This window comes from Felis catus, chromosome B1, assembly GCF_018350175.1.
Source record: "Felis catus isolate Fca126 chromosome B1, F.catus_Fca126_mat1.0, whole genome shotgun sequence".
Taxonomy (NCBI): Eukaryota; Metazoa; Chordata; class Mammalia; order Carnivora; family Felidae; genus Felis; species Felis catus.
The window spans coordinates 109,922,562-109,945,496 of record NC_058371.1 but is presented as its reverse complement, the minus strand read 5'-3'; the positions used below and the strand labels follow the sequence as shown (position 1 = coordinate 109,945,496).

The following is a 22,935-nucleotide window of genomic DNA, read 5'->3' as shown; positions in this document are numbered from 1 at the left end:
TCAATAGGAGCTTACTTGCACATCAGGGGCTGTGAAACAAGACGCAATTTGTAACCATTCAATTTGTGTATCTTTTCTTTCAGATCGATATGACATCAGAAAAAAGTAAGATTTTAAATAAAATTGAATTTGTTTGAAAGCTGGCTACAATAAAGAGAAGCATGAATTAAGATGCAAGCTAGTTGCCATTACTAACCACTATAATTATTATGTTTTTATATTGTCCTTATTAATCATTAATGTATACTTAGAAAAGCAGCTTGGCCAGTTAAATTACAAAAATATCTTAATGAGCTAATTAGCAGTAAAATGCAATTATTATTCATCTAAGCATTCACTTTCTTTTGATACCCCTGTTAACCCTGCTACTGCTGTTATGCTTGTTTAGAAACCCACCCTACCGTTTTTGTCCATTTGTTAGCATAACATTGTCATCTCATTTTTTTTTTTTAAGCACTGACATGACAGTATCACTTTTTATATCAAGCAACACTGACTTGGGCAGAGGGCTCATTATGTTTGTAGGCTACACCTGCAAAAGTGATACTGTCTTAATAGTTCTCAGCTAAAGCTAACCCTCCCCCCACCCCCACCACCTAGCACCTCTTACTGTGGTGAAGTGTAACTGACTTCTTTAGGGCTGAGGTCTAACGGACTTTTGTGAAAACTTTCTGGGGAAGAAAAAAAAAAAAGAAGCAAGAATGCAAAGATCAAAAACTCCTGGATGAAATTATTTATCACAACAGTGTGCCATTATAGGGCTAACTTTAAATAATGGTGCAAATCCCAAACATAATTTAGTACAGACACAACTGGTTTTCACAGACCTTAGGAGAGCTGTCTTAGAACTCGTTTCGGGTTTGTAGCAATCCATTAACAGTTTAGTGTTTTGGCCTGTTTCTGGCTTCTTGTGTGGAAAAAGTTGAATTTTTCAGGTTTCTTTTTTGTTTTTATGCCCCAAATGGTTTAGGGAAAAAAAAAATACCAATTTTTAACGTTTATTCATTTAAAAATTCATTTTTATTCACTGTATTTCAGGGCGCTAATTCCAAAAGGAGGAAACATAGAACCATGTTTAATGACCACCAGATGTGGTCATCTGACCCTGTGCAATGATCTGGGGTTTTTGGGGTTTTTTTTTATTTTGTTTTTTTTTTCAACGTTTATTTTTGGGACAGAGAGAGACAGAGCATGAACGGGGGAGGGGCAGAGAGAGAGGGAGACACAGAATCGGAAACAGGCTCCAGGCTCTGAGCCATCAGCCCAGAGCCTGACGCGGGGCTTGAACTCACGGACCGTGAGATCGTGACCTGGCTGAAGCCGGACGCTTAACCGACTGCGCCACCCAGGTGCCCCAGTTGTTTTGTTTTTTTGAAGACTTAGTACAATGTAAATTACAACTAAGTTATTGGAATACTTTTGATTGAGTCTCTTTGCTCTTATATTAAATTGACATTCAGGACTAGATTATTTGAAATTCTGAATGTTTTCATTGGCTTATACTTGAATAAATTTACATCAATATAAATTATTTTAATATATCTTTATATACGCATATTCACAGAGTATGTCTCCTCAACAAGTACTGACTCTTTCAAGGCACTTTTATTTGTTAAAAAAGTGACATTATTATTGCATTAATTAACTCCTTTTCTTAAAAAGAGATTTTGTTTTATTATCTTGCTTTCTTCTTCAGGGCTACTAGGTTTATTTAAATGGCCTTTTCTTTTGTTCCTTGAATGCTAGCTAGTAGAAGTTAAAATTTAATACACCCCCCTCCCCCCCACCGCTCAGTCATTTAAAAAAGGAAAAAAAAGTTACTGTGTTGCTATGATGACCCAGATTCTAGGTGTTATAAATATATTTTAAAGCTTAAATATAGACTCGTGTTTGGTTTTCTTTTAGTTTAAAGACAATCATTAAATGATCTTCATCTAGGTGTAAAATAATCTCTAAAGAAGGGTTCTATTGAAGAGACACTTTCCCAATTCTTTTCAAGAGCAAATCCTAAACGAGTTTGAGTTTTCCTTTCTTGCTGTGAATGGGTGCAGGTCCCCACTACCTCTACCTCAAATGTAAGACACTCAGCACCTTAGGTACAGACTTGTGTGGAATTAAATACACCTCACCACAGTAACGTTTTACATACTTGTTCTAATTTCCAACCCATCCTCCTGCCCGTGCATTTCAGCAAGGCCACCTTGGCCACCAGTTTTCCTCCACCTTTGCTTTGCATGGAAATAACTTGGCTTACATAAACTGTGCGTGTGTCCTGTGTGACTGTCTCTGATTTGGATTGCCATGCATCACATTTTAACTTTGGACTCACATATATGTTTAATCACAGTTGTTGTTTGGTTGTTTTCTTGTTTTCCTTTCCTTTCCTTTTTTCCCTCCTTGGTCTGTCTGTTATGTGTCTAAACCAGGAGGTTGCTCCAAGGAAAGGACCATGCCTCTTAGCACCAGACCATTTGTTTCATTGTTAGGTGTGAATTTCCCTTAGATGAAATGCCGGTTTGCAGCTGATTCAGACATCTTCAATATAGTCATTGTATATTGGCAGAACAAAACATACTGAATTCCAGATTTTTTATATGATTAAAAAACACATATACATCATTAGAAGGCATTCTGAGTTTGCTACTACTGGCTTTCTCCTAGAGGAAATCAACTTTCTGCAATTTCTAATGCTTTTTTCCTTTTTTTCCCATGTTTATATTTTTTTCAACATTGATCTGTAACATCTGAACAATCTTGAGATACCTCTGTGTAATTTCACTGCGTTCGTTCTTTGTTGTGATCTGTGATGGTGTGTGTGTGTGTGTGTGTGTGTGTGTGTGTGTGTGTGTATGTCTGTCTGTCTTGGCTATTTGTTACAGCTTTGTTGTATGTGTGAATGTGCTACAAGTGAGAAAATTAAGCAAGTTATTTCCTGCTCATTTTTCCTTTTCAGTTTTTTTTTCCGTTAGCCTTGCTTTGCTTTTGTATCCTGAGACCTTGTGGATCCACCATTCCCAGCCCATTTTGTTGTCCCTCCCGCCACAACAGGAAAAGACACTGTGTTGTTTCAGTCCTGATTACATTTGCCAATATATTTTTTGATTTCCATTTTACTTTCAATGTTTTTCATTCACATCAAAGATGATGAGACAGAATCTACAGAAACATCTGTCCTGAAAAGTCATCTGGTTAATGAAGTTCCTGTCCTAGCCAGTCCGGACTTGCTCTCTGAAGTTTCTGAGATGAAACAAGATTTGATCAAAATGACCGCCATCTTGACCACAGATGTATCTGATAGGGCAGGTTCTATCAAAGTGAAGGAGCTGGTGAAGGCTGCTGAGGAAGAGCCAGGAGAGCCTTTTGAAATTGTTGAAAGAGTTAAAGAGGACTTAGAGAAAGTGAATGAAATCCTGAGAAGTGGAACCTGCACGAGAGATGAAGGCAGTGTGCCGAGGTCTCAGTCGGAGAAAGAATTAGTGGAAGAGGAATGGGTAATTGTCAGTGATGAGGAAATAGAGGAGGCTAGACTAAAAGCACCCTTAGAAATCACCGAATACCCATGTGTAGAAGTTAGGATAGATAAAGAGGGTGACGTAAAAGTAGAGAAAGACTCAACTGGGCTAGTGAACTACCTTACTGAGGATCTAAAGTCGTATGTGTCTCCTCATGAAAAGAAACAGCAGACAGCTCAAGAGATAGCAGGGGAGAAATGTGAGGCCCTGGCTGTGGGCAGGAGCTCTGAAAATGAAGGGAAAGATGCACCCCCAGGTGAGACACAGAGTGCACAGAAACAACACAAACCAAGCCTGGGCATAAAGAAGCCAGTGAGAAGGAAATTAAAAGAAAAACAGAAACAAAAAGAGGAAAACATACAAGGTAGTACAGAAAAAAGTGAACTTAAAAAATGTAGTTCCGAAGAGTCATTAGATGAAGACACCGGTTTAGCCCCTGAGCCTCTTCCCACCGTAAAGGCCACTTCACCTTTGATAGAAGAGACTCCCATTGGTTCCATAAAGGACAAAGTAAAGGCCCTTCAGAAACGAGTGGAAGATGAACAAAAAGGTCGAAGCAAGTTGCCTGTCCGCGTCAAAGGCAAAGAGGATGTGCCAAAAAAGATAACCCACAGGACACATCCAGCTGTATCACCCTCTCCGAAGTCAGAGAGGCATGGACCAGCATCACCCTCTTCTAAAACAGAAAGACACTCTTCTCTTTCCGCCTCTACAAAAACTGAAAGGCATCCTCCAATATCACCATCAAGTAAAACTGAGAAACACTCCCCTGTGTCTCCCTCTGCAAAAACTGAAAGGCACTCACCTGTGTCATCAAGTAAAACTGAGAAACACTCACCTGTGTCACCCTCGACAAAAACTGAAAGACACTCCCCTGTGTCATCTACAAAAACAGAGAGACACCCACCTGTTTCACCTTCAGGTAAAATGGACAAACGCCCACCTGTATCGCCTTCTGGGAGAACAGAGAAACATGCCCCAGTATCACCTGGGAGAACAGAAAAACGCTTGCCTGTATCACCAGCTGGAAGAATGGAAAAGCATCCACCTGTATCAACCTCTGGGAAAACTGAGAAACACTTGCCTGTGTCGCCTTCTGGGAAAACAGAAAAGCAACCACCTGTATCCCCCACCTCAAAAACAGAAAGAATCGAGGAGACCATGTCTGTTAGGGAGTTGATGAAGGCTTTCCAGTCAGGTCAGGACCCATCTAAACATAAGACTGGACTCTTTGAGCACAAATCCGCAAAACAAAAGCAGCCACAAGAAAAAGGCAAAGTTCGGGTAGAAAAAGAAAAGGGGCAGATGCCAACCCAGAGAGAAACACAGAAAACAGAGAGTCACACAATCAAACGAGGTCAGAGATTTGTGGTAACGGGAGTTACCGAATCCAAAAGAGCGGTCCGTGCTTCCTCCATAGGGCTTAAGAGAGAAGAGGTAGCTGTAGAGAAGGAGAAAGTTCTTGGCCACAAAACACCTGAACCTGTTCAGTCAGCACCAGAAGAAGAAAGCCATAAAGAGAGCGAAGTCCCCAAAGAAAAGCTGGCAGATGAACAGGGAGACCTGGATCTCCAGATCAGCCCAGACAGGAAGACCTCCACTGACTTTTCTGATGTCATTAAGCAAGAATTGGAAGACAATGACAAATACCAACAGTTCCGAATGAGTGAGGAGACTGAAGAAGTACAGCTTCACCTAGACCAAGTGCTCACTAGTCCTTTCAACACAACATTCCCACTAGATTACATGAAAGATGAATTTCTTCCAGCTCTGTCTTTACAAAGCGGTGCTTTGGATGGCAGTTCTGAGAGCCTAAAGCCTGAAGGGGTGGCAGGTTCTCCATGTGGCAGCCTGATGGAAGGGACCCCTCAGATTAGTTCAGAAGAAAGCTACAAGCATGAGGGCCTAGCAGAGACCCCTGAGACAAGCCCAGAAAGCCTTTCTTTCTCACCAAAGAAAAATGAGGAGCAAATTGGGGAAATAAGCGAACCTACCAAGTTAGAAGCACCAACAGAAATTCGTTCTGAAAAAGAACATCCCTCAATAAAAGACATTACTGATGGTTCTGAAGAGCAAGGTGCTCTAGTCACTGAAGGCACAGAGCCCTCAGCTGAGTGTTTGCTGAAGGAGACCACCCTAGAGCCTTCCAAAGACACATGCCCCAAACAAGAAGATGATTCCCTTGGCAGCTGTAGTGTGTTAGCAAAAGAAACACCCAAAGAATTGCCTGAGGAAGCATCCTCTGATGAGGGTCAACTTAAATATGGTGGTTCAGCCCACAAGACACAAACTGATACTGAAGCTCAGAAATCCACAACCACCGAGCCCTCAGATGAGACCAAGTCCTCTCCACTGCCTGATGCTTCTGTAAAGACAGGCACAGGGACTGAATCAAAGCCCCAGGGAGTAGCTAGAAGTCCCCAAGGGTTAGAACTTGCACTCCCTAGCCGAGATAGTGAGGTCCTCAGCCCTGGTGCTGATGAATCATTTGCAGTGAGCCACAGAGACTCCCTGGAAGCCAGCCCTGTGCTAGAGGATAACTCCTCACACAAAACTCCAGATTCTCTGGAGCCAAGTCCTCTGAAAGAATCCCCTTGCCGTGACTCTCTTGAAAGCAGTCCTGTGGAACCAAAGATGAAGGCTGGAGTTCTCCCAAGTCACTTTCCTCTTCCTGCAGCTGTAGCCAAAACAGAAATCTTCACGGAAGTGGCCTCGATGCGGTCCCGGCTGCTCCGAGACCCAGACGGCAGTGCTGAAGACGACAGTCTTGAGCAGACATCACTGGTAGAGAGCTCAGGGAAGAGCCCTCTTTCTCCTGACACCCCCAGCTCTGAAGAAATTAGCTATGAGGTTACACCCAAAGCCACAGATACAAGCACACCCAAACCAGCTGTAATTCATGAATGTGCAGAGGAGGATGACTTGGAAAATGGGGAGAAAAAGAGATTCACACCTGAAGAGGAAATGTTTAAAATGGTAACCAAAATCAAAACATTTGATGAACTTGAACAAGAAGCAAAGCAGAAAAGGGACTACAGAAAAGAACCCAAGCAAGAAGAATCTTCTTCATCCTCTGACCCAGATGCTGACTGTTTAGCAGGTGTGGATGAACCAAAACATATGGAGAGTGTAGAGGATGAAAGCAATGTCCCTGTGGTAGTAACATCAGAGAGCAGAAAGGCTTCTTCCTCCTCAGAAAGTGAACCTGAGTTGGCACAGCTGAAACAAGGTGCTGACTCAGGCCTCATACCAGAGCCAGTTATTCGAGTGCAGCCTCCTTCCCCACTTCCATCCAGCATAGACTCCAATTCTAGTCCTGAAGAAGTACAGTTTCAGCCTATTGTTTCCAAACAATACACTTTCAAGATGAATGAAGATACTCAGGAAGAATCAGGTAAATCAGAGGAAGAAAAAGATCATGAACCCCACATACCTGAGGACAGTCATACCATTTCTTCCAGTGGCCCAGATACATCTTATGATGATCTGAACAGATGTGCTGATCAACCAGAAGTCTGTGATGGCCATGGGTGTGAGGCTGGGAGTCCTAGCGGCTCAGTAACTCCTGTATCTTCAGGTCTCCGCAGCCCCACTGGGGGAGAAATGAATGAGCAGCTAGTTATCCATAAAGAATCATTACCTCTCCAAGACACTGATGACAAAAACACAGAAGAAGAAGAGCTTAATGTTTCTAGAGTGGAATCTCTACAAGTAGATTGCCCCAGTGAAAGCTCTTCATCTTTGTCCTCTTTTCCTCATTGTCCAGCATCTGAAGGAAAAGAATTAGATGAAGACATCGCCTCTCCATCTTCTTCAAAAGGGGAAGACACCAAAACTGACCAAGAATTTGAGAACTCACCAAAGGACTATTCCACTCAAGACTCGTCGATTACTACTCAAACAGATAAATTGTCCATGGATGTTCCTGTGTCTGACCCAGCTGAGACTGATGAAATCTACGATCCTCAAATAATAAGCCCTTATGAAAATGTTCCTTCCCAATCTTTTTTCTCCAGTGAAGAAAGCAAAACCCAAACAGATGCAGGACACACAAGTTTTCACTCCTCTGAAGTGTGTTCTGTTCCCATCAAATCCTCTGTCGAAGATGTAGTGGAAACAAGCTCCTCCAGTGGAACTATTTCAAGTGAAGAATCTAATTTTGAGAACCAAAATATGGAAAAAGAATCCAAACAAGAAAGCACCTTGTGGGAACCTCAATCAGAGAAAGGCCCCTCGTCTTTAGAGCCTTCTATACCAAATACAGCAGCAGTCGTTGGTGAACAAATTAGCAAAGTCATCATCACAAAAACCGATGTGGATTCTGATTCCTGGAGTGAAATCCGTGAGGATGATGAAGCCTTTGAAGCTCGAGTGAAAGAGGAAGAGCAGAAGATATTTGGTTTGATGGTAGACAGACAGTCACAGGGCACCACCCCTGACACCACTCCTGCAAGGACCCCAACTGAAGAGGGGACTCCAACCAGTGAGCAAAATCCATTTCTCTTTCAGGAAGGAAAATTGTTTGAGATGACCCGAAGTGGTGCCATTGATATGACCAAAAGGTCCTATGCAGATGAAAGTTTTCACTTTTTCCAAATTGGGCAAGAATCCAGGGAAGAGACTCTCTCTGAAGACATGAAAGAAGGGAGTCCTGCGGCTGAGCCCCCACAACGCGAGACATCAGCTGAGTCACTAGCTCTCTCGGAATCAAAAGAAACAGTGAGTGATGAAGCAGACTTACTTCCAGATGACCTGAGTGAGGAAGTAGAGGAAATACCTGCTTCAGATGCTCAACTTAACTCCCACATGGGGAATTCAGCCTCCACTGAAATATCAACAGAAGAGGCTCCTTCTGTAGGAGCTGAGGACCTCCCCACCATGCATATGGGGGATATGCCTCCTAAGTCCAGTGTGAAACATACATCTTGCCCTGACTCCCCTGAACCAGTCATACAAGTTCAGTTAGATTTTTCCACAGTTACTAGGTCTGTATATTCAGATCGGGATGATGATTCTCCTGATTCTTCCCCAGAGGAACAGAAATCAGTAATTGAAATCCCTACTGCACCCATGGAGAATGTGCCTTCTACTGAAAGCAAATCCAAAATTCCTGTAAGGACTATACCCACGTCAGCCACAGAGCCTCCATCTCTGGAGTATGAGAATTCCCTTTCTGAAGATTTTTTACCCAGCCTGGATGAGGAAAGTAAAGAGGATGAAACGAAACCAAAGTCTAAAATCCCCGTGAAAGCACCTGTCCAAAGAGTAGAGCAGCAGCTTTCGCATCTAGATTCATCTCTCCAGAAAACAGTGGCTCCTCAGGGTCAGGACATGACAAGCAGAGCACCAGATAGTAGAAGCAAATCTGAATCTGATGCCAGTCCTTTGGACTCAAAGACCAAATGTCCAGTAAAAACTAAAAGTTACACTGAGGCAGAAACAGAAAGCAGAGAGAGGGCAGAGGAGCTTGAGTTAGAATCAGAAGAGGGGGCCGCAAGACCAAAGATATTTACATCCCGATTGCCAGTTAAGAGCAAAAGCAACACATCTTCCTGCAAGGGGGCCGTGAGCCCCACAAAAGAAAGTAAGGAGCATTTCTTTGACCTTTACAGGAACTCCATAGAATTCTTTGAGGAGATTAGTGACGAGGCTTCAAAGTTAGTAGATAGACTTACCCAGTCAGAAAGGGAACAAGAATTAGTTTCAGATGATGAAAGTAGTAGTGCCCTGGAAGTTTCAGTAATTGAAAATCTGCCACCTGTTGAGAACGAGCATTCAATTCCTGAGGACATCTTTGACACAAGGCCCATTTGGGATGAGTCCATTGAGACTCTGATTGAACGCATCCCTGATGAAAATGGCCATGACCATGCTGAAGGTATTTGCCAGCCACTGGGATTCCCTGTGCTACGCATGTCATAAATTTTATATAGTTTTTTGTATATCTTTTATTTGGTGATTTGTGTCTCATTTTCTTTAAGCTTTCTGTAGTGGTTACTGCGTTTGTGTAAGCCCTTTGTGTTTTGTGCTTTCTCTGTGTACTTTTGTCTATGAAAACAATCTCAAGATTGAGTAATGAGAATGCTTATGGAAAACATAAACATGATAAACAGGCAATGGTGACCTTGCCTTTCTCGAGCCGCTGCACGTAAGGCCATGCAAGCTTTGAGTTTTGTTGCTCTGAAGTCCCAGGCTTAGCCTCAAATTAAGCACTTTGGCTTTTGCACATGAATATATTGGGGTTTGTTTCATATGGTAAGGATTCGTTGCTTTTTCTTCTTACCCTTAAATACTTTAAAATAATCTGTACTTAATAATTCTATAATCATTAGGAAGCCATTTGCCCAAGAAGATTTCACATTACCCCGAAATTCCAGTTGTTGTGGATCTGTTTTTGATTCAAAAGGTTGGATTTCAGATACCATTGGTAAACACTTTAAGCAAACAAATATAAGGTAAAAATGTACTTTTTGTTTTAGTAGTAGGTGAATGAAGAATCTACTCTTATCAGGTAAAGCAGACAACAAAAACTCAAACTTTGCATGATTTAAGTGACTGTGAGAGAGGATGATGGCCCTTTGAATTATAAAAAAGGAAACCATAGATGGCTTTGAGAAGTAGCCTCTGGTCTTCCAGTATCTCTACAATAAAGACTATTATTCTTATGTTTGTGTTATGAGAAAATGTCATGATGCCTAAAACGCTGCCCGTTAATTAATTGAGGTTAAAAAATGAATGGGAAAATTACAATTTGTGGAAGTACTATATATATAGCTTGCTTAGTAGTAAGCAGACAAAAATTTCACACAAAAGACACAGGTACCTATTGAAACAACAGACACGCATACATGTGCTTTTATCTTCCCTTCTTCCAAGGTCACCAGGACCAAGGAAGATGTTGTTTCTGGCCACACTGAAAAAACACAGGATGGCCTAATTAACCCATGATCTGTGTCTCTTATGAATCTTGGATGTGATTTCTTTCAGACATGACCTGGAAGTGATCTATGCTACTACAGGCAATAGTGGAGGTCCTAACTAGTTACTCCACTTCTGCATCCCATTTATGATTTTTCTGTTGTTTGATGAACAAGATGATTGTCTTCCGGTGGGCAGTATCTTCTTAGATAATTTAAAAAGAAAGTCCTAAAATTAATTACTAGAAATCATTGACTTCTATAATATGTCCAGTGGCTAGTCTTGATTAAAGAGATATGGAAGCAGTTGGTTTTCATGATTTATAATTACATTTATTCCCCATTCCATTCCAGAAATCAGGCAAACACATAACTTAAAATGATTTAAAATATGATAGCTAATTTTTGTTGTTATCAAATATTTGGACAAGTGACTTCCTTTTTTGGATGATCAGTACTATGGTTGCTCTCCTGTCATAGACAACCTTTGGCCATTCTGTTTTTTGACCTTCTATAGATCAACAGGATGAGCAGGAACGGATCGAGGAAAGGCTGGCTTATATTGCTGATCACCTTGGCTTCAGCTGGACAGGTAAAATGAGTGTGACACACTTTTTCACCAAAATTTGCTTCACTTAAATAACAGTGGCATCAGCCATGTGTTGTTAACAATGAACAAGTTGTGTGTTTTGTTTCTTTCCTTGAGGAAGACCATGTGGAATAGTGAAAAGAACAATAAACTATGAACTAGAAAATCCAGGCTCTGCATTAACTCACTGTGTGAACCAGGGCAGGCCTTTTATTATCTCTGGAATTTAGAAAAATAATACTTTCTTTTTTGTTTATTTCAAGTTTTTATTTAAATTCTAGTTAACATATAGTGTAATATTGGTTTCAAGAGTAGAACTTAGTGATTAATCGTTTACATACAACACCCAGTGTTCATCACAAGTGCCCTCCTTAATGCTCATCGTCCATTTAGCCCATCCCCTCAGCCACCTCCCCTCCAGCAACCTTCAGTTCTCTAGAGTTAAGAGTCTCTTATGGTTTGCTTCCCTCTCTTTTTTTCTTCCCCTTCTCCTACGCTCATCTGTTTTGTTCCTTAAATTCTACATATGAGTGCAATCGTATGGTATTCACCTTTCTCTGACAGACTTGTTTTGCTTAGTATAGTACACTCTAGCTCCATCCACGCCATTGCAAATGGTATACACACACCACAACTTTATCCATTCATCAGTCGATGGACATGTTGACTTGTTCCATAATTTGCCTATTGTTGCTAATGCTGTTGTAAACATCAGGGTGCATGTGCTCCTTTGAATCAGCATTTTTGTATCCTTTGGATAAATACCTAATAGTGCAATTGCTGGGTCATAGGGTACTTCTATTTGTAACTTTTTGAGGAACTTCCATATCGTTTTCCAAAGTGGCTGCACCAGTTTGCATTCTCGCCAACAGTGTAAGAGGGTTCTCCTTTCTCCACATTCTCCTCAACATCTGTTATTTCCTGTGTTATTAATTTTAGCCATTCTGACAGATGGGAAGTTTAAATTTGTATTTCTTTGATAATAAGTGACGTTGAGCATCTTTTCATGGGTCTGTTAGCCGTCTGTGTGTCTTCTTTGGAAAAATGTCTAGTCATGTCCTCTGCCCATTTCTTAACTGGATTATTTGTTTTTTGGGTGTTGAGTTTGATAAGTTCTTTATAGATTTTGGATACTAATGCTTTATCAGATATTTCATTTGCAAATATCTTCTCCCATTCTGTAGCTTGCCTCTTAGTTTTGTTGATTGTTTCCTTTGCTGTGCAGAAATGATGAAGTCCCAATAATTCATTGAAAAATAGAACTTTAAATTAGGAGATTTGATAATATGCTACATGTCACCATCCTCCTTTGTTAGCTATGGATACCTAAACTTTGGGGAGATGACTGTGTTTCAAAATCATTGTGAGATGTAATTGTCATAAAATTTGGTTGGAGATGTAACCCAGGGCTCCCTATTTTAGATACCTTATATTAGATATCTCCATTGTGAACAGTACTAAAATTTGCTTTGGATGCCTGTTGAAATGCATATGAGTAAGATATTTAACTAATTTTCTGAGAGATTAGGATATTTAAACATAAAAGCTATAATGTATGTTAAATAATTTTTTAAAGGAAAGTGAATTATGAAATCAGTATGATGCATAGAATTCCGTAAAACCTTTAACAAAGGTAATTGATAACAAAACAGAAAGAATAGTCATGTCCTCACTTTTAAACATTTTAAAGCAATTGTTAATAATAATCATATTTATTTAATTGAGCGATTTAGGGAAAGGAAGGACATCAAAATATCCATGATTGACAAATAGGTAACATTCAGAATTACTTAGTTTGTTTTTTAAATAAGTTTGTTTGTGTATAAAGTGTAGTATCTGTATACTTGTTGAAAATTCAAGCCCCACAACTATACAGAATGGTATAAAATGAAAAGTAAGTAAGTTTTTCACACCTACATCTGGTCTTCTAACACCATGCCTCAAAAGTAACTGCTTACACTTTCTCATGTATTCCAAAAAATATACAATACCCACATCTATGTCTGTTATTTAAAAGTAAGCACAATTTTCCCCAGTAATATTCCTTGTAAATATTCCATCAGGGTAGACATATCTATTCATTCTTTGAAACGGCTCTTTAATTTTTACTGTATGGAAGTATCATACTTTTACCAGTGGCCTTTATTGCTGGATATTTAGGTTGTTTCCTGTTAATGACAAATATCCTAGTGCATTGGTGTATTTTCATGAGTATCTCTACAGGGCACATTACTAGAAGTAGAATTGAATATCTGGATAAAGGGTATGTATATTTTTAATTTTGAAAGATATCGGCAAGCTGCCCTCCAAAGAAGACACTCATTTACACTCACTCACTCATACCACAATGTGTAAGTGTCCAAATACAGTGTTAGTGGTAGACTTTAAAGGAAAAATTTGTGGCTTTTCCCCTAGGTCAGTTAATGCTTCCCAGACCTTTTATTCATGTGACATCCAATCAAAGGAGTTTAGCCAACCACCATAATATAACCACAGCCAGTATTTACCCAAGTATCCAGAAATAGGATTTATAGTACTTAAAACATTGCCTAATGATGATTAAAAGTGAGAAACAGTCTATAACTCCTATTTTTAGTAATTTATTTTTCATTATCTTGGTTAAGGGTATAGACCTGTATGAATGGTCTCTTCTGCATTTTGGAATTAATTGAGCCTGAATTATACATATTTGTATCAACAGTTGTCTCAAACTTAGTGATTCCACAATGAAAGTTATCGATTCTATATCCAGTTTTATTTTTTTTTTAATTTTTTTTCAACGTTTTTTTTTTTTTTTTGGGGGGGGACAGAGAGAGACAGAGCATGAATGGGGGAGGGGCAGAGAGAGAGGGAGACACAGAATGGGAAACAGGCTCCAGGCTCTGAGCCATCAACCCAGAGCCCGACGCGGGGCTCGAACTCCGGGACCGCGAGATCATGACCTGGCTGAAGTCGGACGCTTAACTGACTGCGCCACCCAGGCGCCCCATATATCCAGTTTTAATAAAATCCACAATTAGTGCTAGAAGAACGAAGACCTATTGAGAGTCACTTCTAATACATAGGGGAGAAAATGAACCCTATTACAGCAATTCAAAGAATACATCACTTACAAAATCACAAGGCAAGGTGTTAGAGACTCAAATGTTGAAGTTACTGTATTTAGAGTAATATTTTCTTGTCTAGAATTAGCAAGAGAACTGGATTTCACTGAGGAGCAAATTCATCAAATTCGAATTGAGAATCCTAATTCCCTCCAAGACCAGAGTCATGCGCTATTGAAGTACTGGCTGGAAAGGGATGGGAAACATGCTACCGGTAGGTGGGAAACTGTATGTAAAAAGCATTAGGCTAAAGGTTGGGGTATATGTCTTATTCAACAAGCCCTCTCTTGCAAATTCAGTAAAATAATAACAAATGCCATCAATCTGAAGTGCTACTGTAAGCAAATGAGAACAAGCTATGATATTTCTAAAATACGCATGTTGCATAAAAATTCTTATATTCCCATGAACAATGTCAGCGGAAATACTGGCTGCTAACAGGAACATTATGAAAGTCCTAAAATTTTCTAAATATTGAGACTGGACGCAGTTACTTTGTCATTGTTTTATTGGTAGTATATTACCTTTACTCCTAAATAACTTACATGACAGAAAGATGTCAGGTAGATATTCTTTATAATGATTTATGTATAATATTCTGACCACATCAAATAAAATGAGAAGTGATAAAGACCATTACTTCCTCTCATTCTTCAGCTAAATTTGCTACTTCCTCTAATGCCTCTCTGAAGATCTGCCTACAGACCTCCCTTATAAACATCCAGTCTACATTTATCTTTCCTTCTCTTACCATTCTCCTAGGTAGGATTGCCAGATTTTGCCAATAAAAATAAAGGGCTTCCAGTTAAATTTCAAAGAGTCTACAGATAATTTTTTTAGTATAAGTATACCCCCTGCAGTATTTGGGATATACTTATATTAAATTTTTTTTTAATCTGAAATTCAAATTTGACGGGATATCCTATATATTATCTGGCAACTCTACTTTTAGGGCTTTTGCCTATGCTTTCCCCCACTATTTTATGCATACCTCCTTTCTATTTGCTTTTTTTTTTTTTTTACAAAGACCTTTAGTTGGGCTTTGTTTCCTGTACAGATATAAAAATTTTAGTAAGGCAACTAAATGAAAGAGATTTTCAAAAGAGTACCCCTCAGATATTATAAATGTTTTTCTGTTTTTTTCTCTAATATCCCAGATACAAGTCTCATTGAATGTCTCACCAAGATCAACCGAATGGATATTGTTCATCTCATGGAGGCCAGCACAGAGCCTCTCCAGGAGCGCATCAGTCATAGCTATGCAGAAATTGAACAGACAATTGCACTGGATCATAGTGAAGGTCAAACAATCTGTGTGTGTGGGTGTGTGGTGTATGTATGACTAATTCAGGTGACTGGAACAAATCTTCCTTCTTTTTTTAAAGGGTGGTCTGTGGACTCCGGTGATCACATATTTTTCTCATTTTATAGGTACCTTCATACTGCTCATTCTTTGTTATTTCACCTTTGTTCCAACCATTTTGGACTGCTATAACACAATGCCATAAACTGGGTGGCTTAAATAAGAGAAATTTATTTCTCACAGTTCTAGAGAGTGGAAGTCAGAGATTAGGATGACAGCACAGACAGGTTCTGGTGAGGACCCTCCTTTGGGTTGCAGATGGTTGCCTTCTTGCTGTGTCCTCACCTGGGGGAAAGAGAACTAGCTAGTTCTCTGGTGTCTTCTTACAAGGGCACAAGTCCCAGTCATGAAGGCTCTACCCTCATGATCTAAGTACCTCCTAAAGGCATCACCTCTAAATATTATCACATTGGGATTAGGGTTTCATCAGATGATTTTAAGGGGATACAAATACTCAGTTCATAACAACACGGATGACCTATCCAATGCCCTTTCCTCGGATCCTTGGTGGTACTTCTTATACTTGTGTCTTACTCTAGCTACCCATTCCTATGCTCACAACCAAGACTATATCATTACCACTGACTATATTACTTCTGGGTCCTGATTTGAAGCATTACACTTATTTCTTCTTTTGCTTCAATACTGGTGATTCTTCAAACCCACTGGGACCTCCAGCCATTGGCCCTACCACCTTTTCAGTACTAAAGTTTCTCTGATCCATTCTCCTTTATTTGCATGCTCATTATCTTCTCTCCCTCCCTCTCTGTCTCTCTTTCCCTCTCTCTCTCTCTTTCTCTCTCTTTCTGTCTCTCTCACACCTCTATTTTATACCTTCTCTTCTTCTTTCAAGCCTCCAACATTTCTCTTCTCCTTTTTTAAAGCTAATGACCAAGCTTCGTATTTCTTAGAAAAAATAAGAATAGTCCTAAGCGAATGTCCATATTCTTTCACCACAAACTCTACCAATCTAAGTGCATCTCAATGTCTGTACTCTACCTTCCCTTCTGTATGAAATGTCTTTGCTTTGCTAAAACCATTATCTCTTCTTTTGTACTGGATCTCATCTCTTTTTATCCAATTAAGGACCTCACTCCTTCAGTTATCCACTGTGGCTTCCTACAACTAGATCATGCTCAAGAGCATTAAAACATGCTTTAATAGAGCCCATTCTTTATTTTTTTAATATGAAATTTATTGTCAAATTGGTTTCCATACAACACCCAGTGCTCATCCCAACAGGTGCCCTCTTCAATGCCCATCACCCACCCTCCCCTCCCTCCCACCCATCAACCCTCAGTTTGTTCTCAGTTTGGGCTCCTTCCTTCTCTAACCTTATTTTTTTTCCTCCCCCTTCCCCATGGTCTTCTGTTAAGTTTCTCATAAGTTTCAGATAAGAGTGAAAACATATGGTATCTGTTTTTCTCTGTATGACTTATTTCACTTAGCATAACATTCTCCAGTTCCATCCGTGTTGCTACAAAGGCCATATTTCATTCTTTCTCATTGCCACATAGTATTCCTTTGTGTATATAAACCACAATTTCTTTATCCATTCATCAGTTGATGGACATTTAAGTAGAGCCCATTCTTTAAAAACAAAACAAAACAACTCCTTCACCCTATATGCCTTCTTGTATGATTGTTCTGTTTCTCCATTCATTTTATAGAAAATCTCTTCAAAAGAATAGCCTATATTCCCTATATCTACTTCCTGTCTTCCTGTTCTCTAGAACTGTCTCTAGAATCCGTGACAGTCATTTTTTGAGTCATCACCACTCAACAGAAAGCAATCCTATAAAATTCACTAATGATTTCCTCATTGCCAAATACAGCGAATAATTTTTCAGTCTTCATCTTATTTACTCCTTAGTAATATTTGACAAAAAATTAATATTTTTTAAAAACATTTTCTTCATTCAATTTCCACGACACCCTCCCTTCATGTTTTTTTTTTCTTTTGCTTATTTTTCTGGTTATTTTTACACAATTCCTTTCTGTAGCTTCTTTTCATAGATTTAAATGATGGTGTGTGTTACTATCCAGTGAAAGTTTGTCCTATCTCCTCTCTCCTTTTTTTATATAAATCCCAGACACCTGGCCTCCTTGAGGTTCCCTGGGCACCCTATGCATTTTTGGGCTTTGGAGCTCTGCTACTTTCTGTTTCCTCCACTCTGGAGCATTCTTCCCTCAGAGCATCAAATACCTACCTATTCAGGCCTCTGCTCAAAATCAACCTCCCCAAAGGACCCTTTCCTGACAATTCTATCTAAAATACTAGCCCTATTTACTCTTTATCATGGTTTCCTTTTCTCCTAAAATTTATCATAAATATATATCTGCAGAAATAAAAGTTCAGTGAGGACTTTTCTACCTTGTTCACTGCTATATCTCTAACGTCTAAACAGCACCTACTACATAGTTGATAATATATACATCTGTTGAGTGAATAAATAAGTAGATGAATGTCAGTCATATCTCTGCTAAAGTTTTCAGTGACTCCTCATTGCCCTGGGTATGATAATATTCCTTAGCATGACATGAGAGACCCTCCACAAAAAAGGGTACTAACCTCAAGTGTTGTTAATACAAGTTAATACTTGTGGAACACCTAGAACAGTGCCTAACACATAATATTTAGAATGTATTAGCTATTATTAGTTATTATTAAACTCTAATCCTTCTTCCCACTTACATTCTGTGCCTCACTAGCAGTTATCATTAGGTCTCCTTAAAATGTCACACCCTCTGCATTTCCCTTCCTAATTCTTTAACCCTGAGTTGGGTGCTCCTGCATTTATTGACTGGCACTGTGGCCCAGTCACTCTGCATTTCAATAGATTCTTACTTGCCTGAGCTTCAATAGATGATCTGTATCTTGAAGGCAGACACAGTTATCTCATTCAGCTTTGTAACCATGGATCTATCACAGGATGTGGCACATTAATAGTTACCTAGTAAATACCCATTTAATATAAGTGAGCTTCAGTTAATACTTCATTTAAATTGTTTTTCCCTGTAGGGTTCTCAGTACTTCAAGAGGAGCTATGCAGCGCACAGCACAAGCAGAAAGAGGAGCAAGCTGCTTCTAAAGAAAGCGAGTCCTGTGATCACCCTCCCATTGTCTCAGAGGAAGACATTTCTGTCGGTTATTCTACTTTTCAGGATTGCATCCCCAAAACTGAGGGGGACAGCTCAGCAACAGAGCTCTTTCCCCAAACTCACAAGGAGCAAGTTCAACAGGATTTCTCAGGGAAAATGCAAGACCTGCCTGAAGAGTCATCTCTTGAATGTCAGCAGGAGTACTTGTGAGTTTCAAAAGAAAGCCGGTCCAATGTAATTCCAAGAAATAAGCCAGTATGGCAAGAGTGCCAGGCATGTGCAACCGTAAATTGTTTTCAGATGGTTTTCAAATAAGCCCACCAGTAACAAGTGCCAGAACTACAGGAAAAAGAGCGAAAGATTTGAGACCTAATTATGGCAGCATTGTATGGTAGATCTGCTTGAAACAACTTCCGGTTCTATGACCTTGGGCAAGCCCCAAGCCCTTTTTGGTTTCTGTTTCCACATCTCTAAGTTATAAGAATATATACCTTATTCATCTCATAGGGTCACAGGTCAAGGATACGCCTGTGAAAGCATTGTTTAAACTGTAAGATTTCATGAAGACCTCATGCTTATTGCTTATAAGACTATTGCACTTGACTTCTCTGCAGTGCTCTGATATGTGCCAGTTATCCCATGGCTAGTTCACAGTATGAACAGGGATGCTGTAGGCAAAGCAGCCCTCAGTGTATGTCACCAAAGCATTGGGGTGGCTGACAATAAAAATAGAAACGCAACACAAATTATTCACACAGAATGAAAGACCATCAAAATAAAGTGGGATAAGTTCAGAGTGGAAATACAGTGAAGTCTTCTGGAGACTTTCTGGCTAAAGGAAACTATAGAAGAGTCAGCTCAGAACTCAAGTACTGGGCTTCATAGAAGCAAATGAATTGTTTAAATGACGCTTGTTATATCTAGAGAAGGAAAACAGATGATGTGAAAGGCAAGTGTGTCCCCAGACCTGAAATCTGAGAATAGTGTGGCAGGAGATTACACCAGTAAGCGAGTTTTCTGCTGGGGTCACTGGAGCTTGAGAAGAGGGTGAAATGGGTAATAAAATCCTCTTTCTTCCACTGAGCCACCGCCTACCAACTACCTTTAGATTTTAGGGGAGAGAAGAAAGAAGAAAGAAAGAAAAATAAAAAGATGGGAAGCAAAGAGGGAATATCAGAGAGGCATTTGGGCACTTAGTATCTACAGAGTGACAGAAATTTGTAATAAATAAGAAGTTTAAAAGCAGAAAAAGAATTTTCGTATTTAAAATTGAGATTATAAAGATTGCATTGGAGTAACTCCAAATTAAATCAGAAGAAAAAGTTTTAACTAGGTCTTTCCATCAAGTAATAATTTTCCAGAAGTATAATAAGAATCTCTCTATATTTGCAATTATGATAACCATATTAACATGGGGTTTATATATGTTTAAAAAATTTCCCAAACTTTGATTCTTGCTTCAGAAGCCTTATTATCTACAGATCTTTGTTATATAAACCTCCTCAAATCTTCAAGATAACCTTGAGTTATCAAAGAAAAGATGAAATTATAATTTATATACTTTGTAGAGATTAAGAAATGGTAATACATTTTAGAATAATTTTTCTCTTTAGAATAGATCCATCCCAGCCAATACTAGATCAAGGAGCTGTAACTTTCTTACATATGATTTTTATTCAAATTTCATTTCTCGGCCATATATACAAAACTTATTTTGACTTGTCATGGACCATGAAGACAAGTTCCATCTTTCGTTCCACTTGCCTTGCTTCAGCAAAAGGGGAAATGTAAATGCTCTCATGGTGTAACTTGGCTTTTCCATTTCAGTGTGACAACCCCAGGGACGGAAGTGTCAGAGACTCAAAAGCCTACGGCTATATCTGGCTCTCAAAGCAAGACACCTGAGGAAATCAGTACCCCTCCTGAGGAGGAGAGGCCACACCTCCAGACTCCAACATCTAGTGAGCAGGGCGACTCTCCCATCGTACAGGAACCCGAAGAGCCCCCAGAACATAAGGAGGAGAGTTCTCAGAAAACTAGCCTTGTGATAGTGGAGTCTGCTGATGACCAGCCACAGGCCCTTGAAAGATTCGATGCCGATGCAGCTTTCCATAAGGTAAGGATCTCCTCTCTTTCCTTGCCCACAGGCAGCAAAGCTACAAATCTTCCCCAGTTTCCATTTCTCTGATGGTTTATTTTTTCTCTGAAAAAAATCGACCTGGACCCTGGAAACCCCTCAATCCCCTTTAAAACTTGGGAGCCAGGGAATCTAGGGAAAAAAAAAAAAGATACACAGTTCTAATTCTTGCTACCTGAGCATGAGCCTTAATTTTACAATTGGGAAACCCTTTTGCTAAGGAAAATGAACCCTGGAGTGAAACAGTATGCCTGATGTAGCTTTTCAGAATTGCTAACCATGGGCACGAAGACTAGTGAGGGGGATTAACAGGGCCCCCAGTAAGTGCCAGCCATGGAAACTTGTGGGAGCCAGACTCTGGTTACATCTGTCTGTGCTGTCAGGTGATGAACATGCAGACTGGGGATATCAGGTGGGGTTCCCCCCCCCCCAAAATTTTCCTCACTAAAGGAAGGATTATTTCCAAAATAGATCTCCGTATACCTATTTTAAGAATGACTTTGGAAAAAGGACAGTGTACCTCAACTTATCGTGGTTCAGAATGTCGGAATAAGGAGCAGAAACTTACTTAAGTGTTTCCTTTGTCATTAAGGGAGCTTTGATGTTGCAAAGAGGGGTCTCCGGAGACCATCTAAGAAATTAATTTAAACGGTGTATTCTGAATCATTCCCATGCCTCAGTGTTCACTGGCGGTGTTTGAGCCCTCCTCAGAGGAATGAATCTCAGGGAAGAGGGGAGCAAGAATCTGCATTTTAAATAACGCTCTGGATGATTGTCATGCACAAAAAAGTGTGAGAATCTGTTTGGATTAAACTTAGTATCTATTAAATTATTTATTTGTCCTTTTAGAATTCAAAAGCATTTTTTATGTCACTGTGTTTTTAAAGCATTAATCTAGGTCTCAGTAGTAAAGAATGAGGTATAGAAAAGAACTGAAAGGTTTTGAAGAAAAGCATGATACAACATATCTGTGGGCTTAAGTCCTACATGTATTTTGGTTCACTATGAGGGTGACATCTGCTAGCAGGATTTATCTAGGATCATAACTAAAATTAGGGGAGTTTCAGGCAAATGAGAACTGTGTCCCAGTTTTGGTAGTTATCTTAAATAATGAATTCATCCCGTGAATGGATTTTTATTTTAAGTGTACCTTTGCACAGAATTACTCATCTCCCAAATTCTCAGCTCAAATGAATTCTGGTAAAAATGTTTCAAAGATGCTATCAGGGCTTAGGAGTTACTAAATTTAGCCTAAGAATCCATTGGCTAATTGAAGTATAGATTTCAAACAATTATCTGTATAATTCATTTATTTTTTCTATGCATATAAATAAATTTTGATAAGTCATTCTGTATTCTACTTTCTATGGGCCTGTTCCATTTATTCTTGGTGAATATCCAGTTATCTCTGTGATGCTTCCTATTTTGACCCTTAATTCTCATGACCCTAACTTGAGGATCTAACTTCAGTCACTTTTCTTGCTGATCATCTTTCTAGGCAGCAGATTCCAGAATGTATTTAAAGTATAATTTGGTTTCGATTTTACATGTTTTCATTTAGCAGAAAAGCATATAGAAATATGTCAGATATTTTAAAATATGTTGAAAAAATATCATTGAGTTTTCTTTAAAAAAAAAAAAAGTAGTATCCTGTTAGGAAAGAGTAATTCAATGGAATGCTCCCGAGATATGTTCTAATCTAAAATTGTGTTCTTAGCTCCATCTTTGACTCTGGGCCAGACCCATAAAATCAGACTGGCCTGTGCATCTTAACTTCTCTGCAAAATGAGTCTAATATTATTCGTAGCCTGCCTTGTTTGTTGCCAGGGAGATACTCAACTGGCTAGATAAGAGCTGCAGGAAATTTTGACTTTTTGCAGAAAGTTCTGCTACAAGCATAAGTTATTTCTATACCTGTGGGTTAATCATTCTAAGCCTAAGCCTGAGTGTTGAGTATTGATGGCTTACAAGTGTTGTGTGTCTGTGTGTGTGTGTGTGTGTGTTGCTTAAGTTTTGTGTTTACATTTGGTTATTTATCAGGAGTGTAAGTCCAAGAAGTAATGTGGACAAGTTGCTCGTTTCTTCTGATAGATTCTGACAGATGGGCACTCAGCTTTCAGAATTCCAGAATTGTTTTCATTCATTGAACAAAAAAGTATTCTTACCAAAGTGTGAGACAGACACACACTTGTTTGCTGTGCTGGCTTTTCT

General features: G+C 39.4%; 1 protein-coding gene across 50 annotated transcripts in view; it reads left to right on the top strand.

Annotated features, from left to right (window-relative positions):
* ANK2 (ankyrin 2) overlaps window positions 1-22,935 on the top strand; it is a 671,298-nt gene that overhangs the window by 639,021 nt on the left and 9,342 nt on the right. For 26 of the 50 annotated variants that reach the window (XM_045055969.1, XM_045055970.1, XM_045055979.1 and 23 more), the window contains 6 exons: window positions 84-105; window positions 10,947-11,021; window positions 14,205-14,336; window positions 15,280-15,423; window positions 18,508-18,793; window positions 20,415-20,703. In XM_045055969.1, coding sequence (XP_044911904.1) covers window positions 84-105; window positions 10,947-11,021; window positions 14,205-14,336; window positions 15,280-15,423; window positions 18,508-18,793; window positions 20,415-20,703 — 948 coding nt within the window. Of the gene's footprint in view, window positions 1-83; window positions 106-3,141; window positions 9,391-10,946; window positions 11,022-14,204; window positions 14,337-15,279; window positions 15,424-18,507; window positions 18,794-20,414; window positions 20,704-22,935 lie in introns of all 50 variants that reach the window. The other 24 variants (XM_045055950.1, XM_045055954.1, XM_045055948.1 and 21 more) reach the window with 1 other exon arrangement.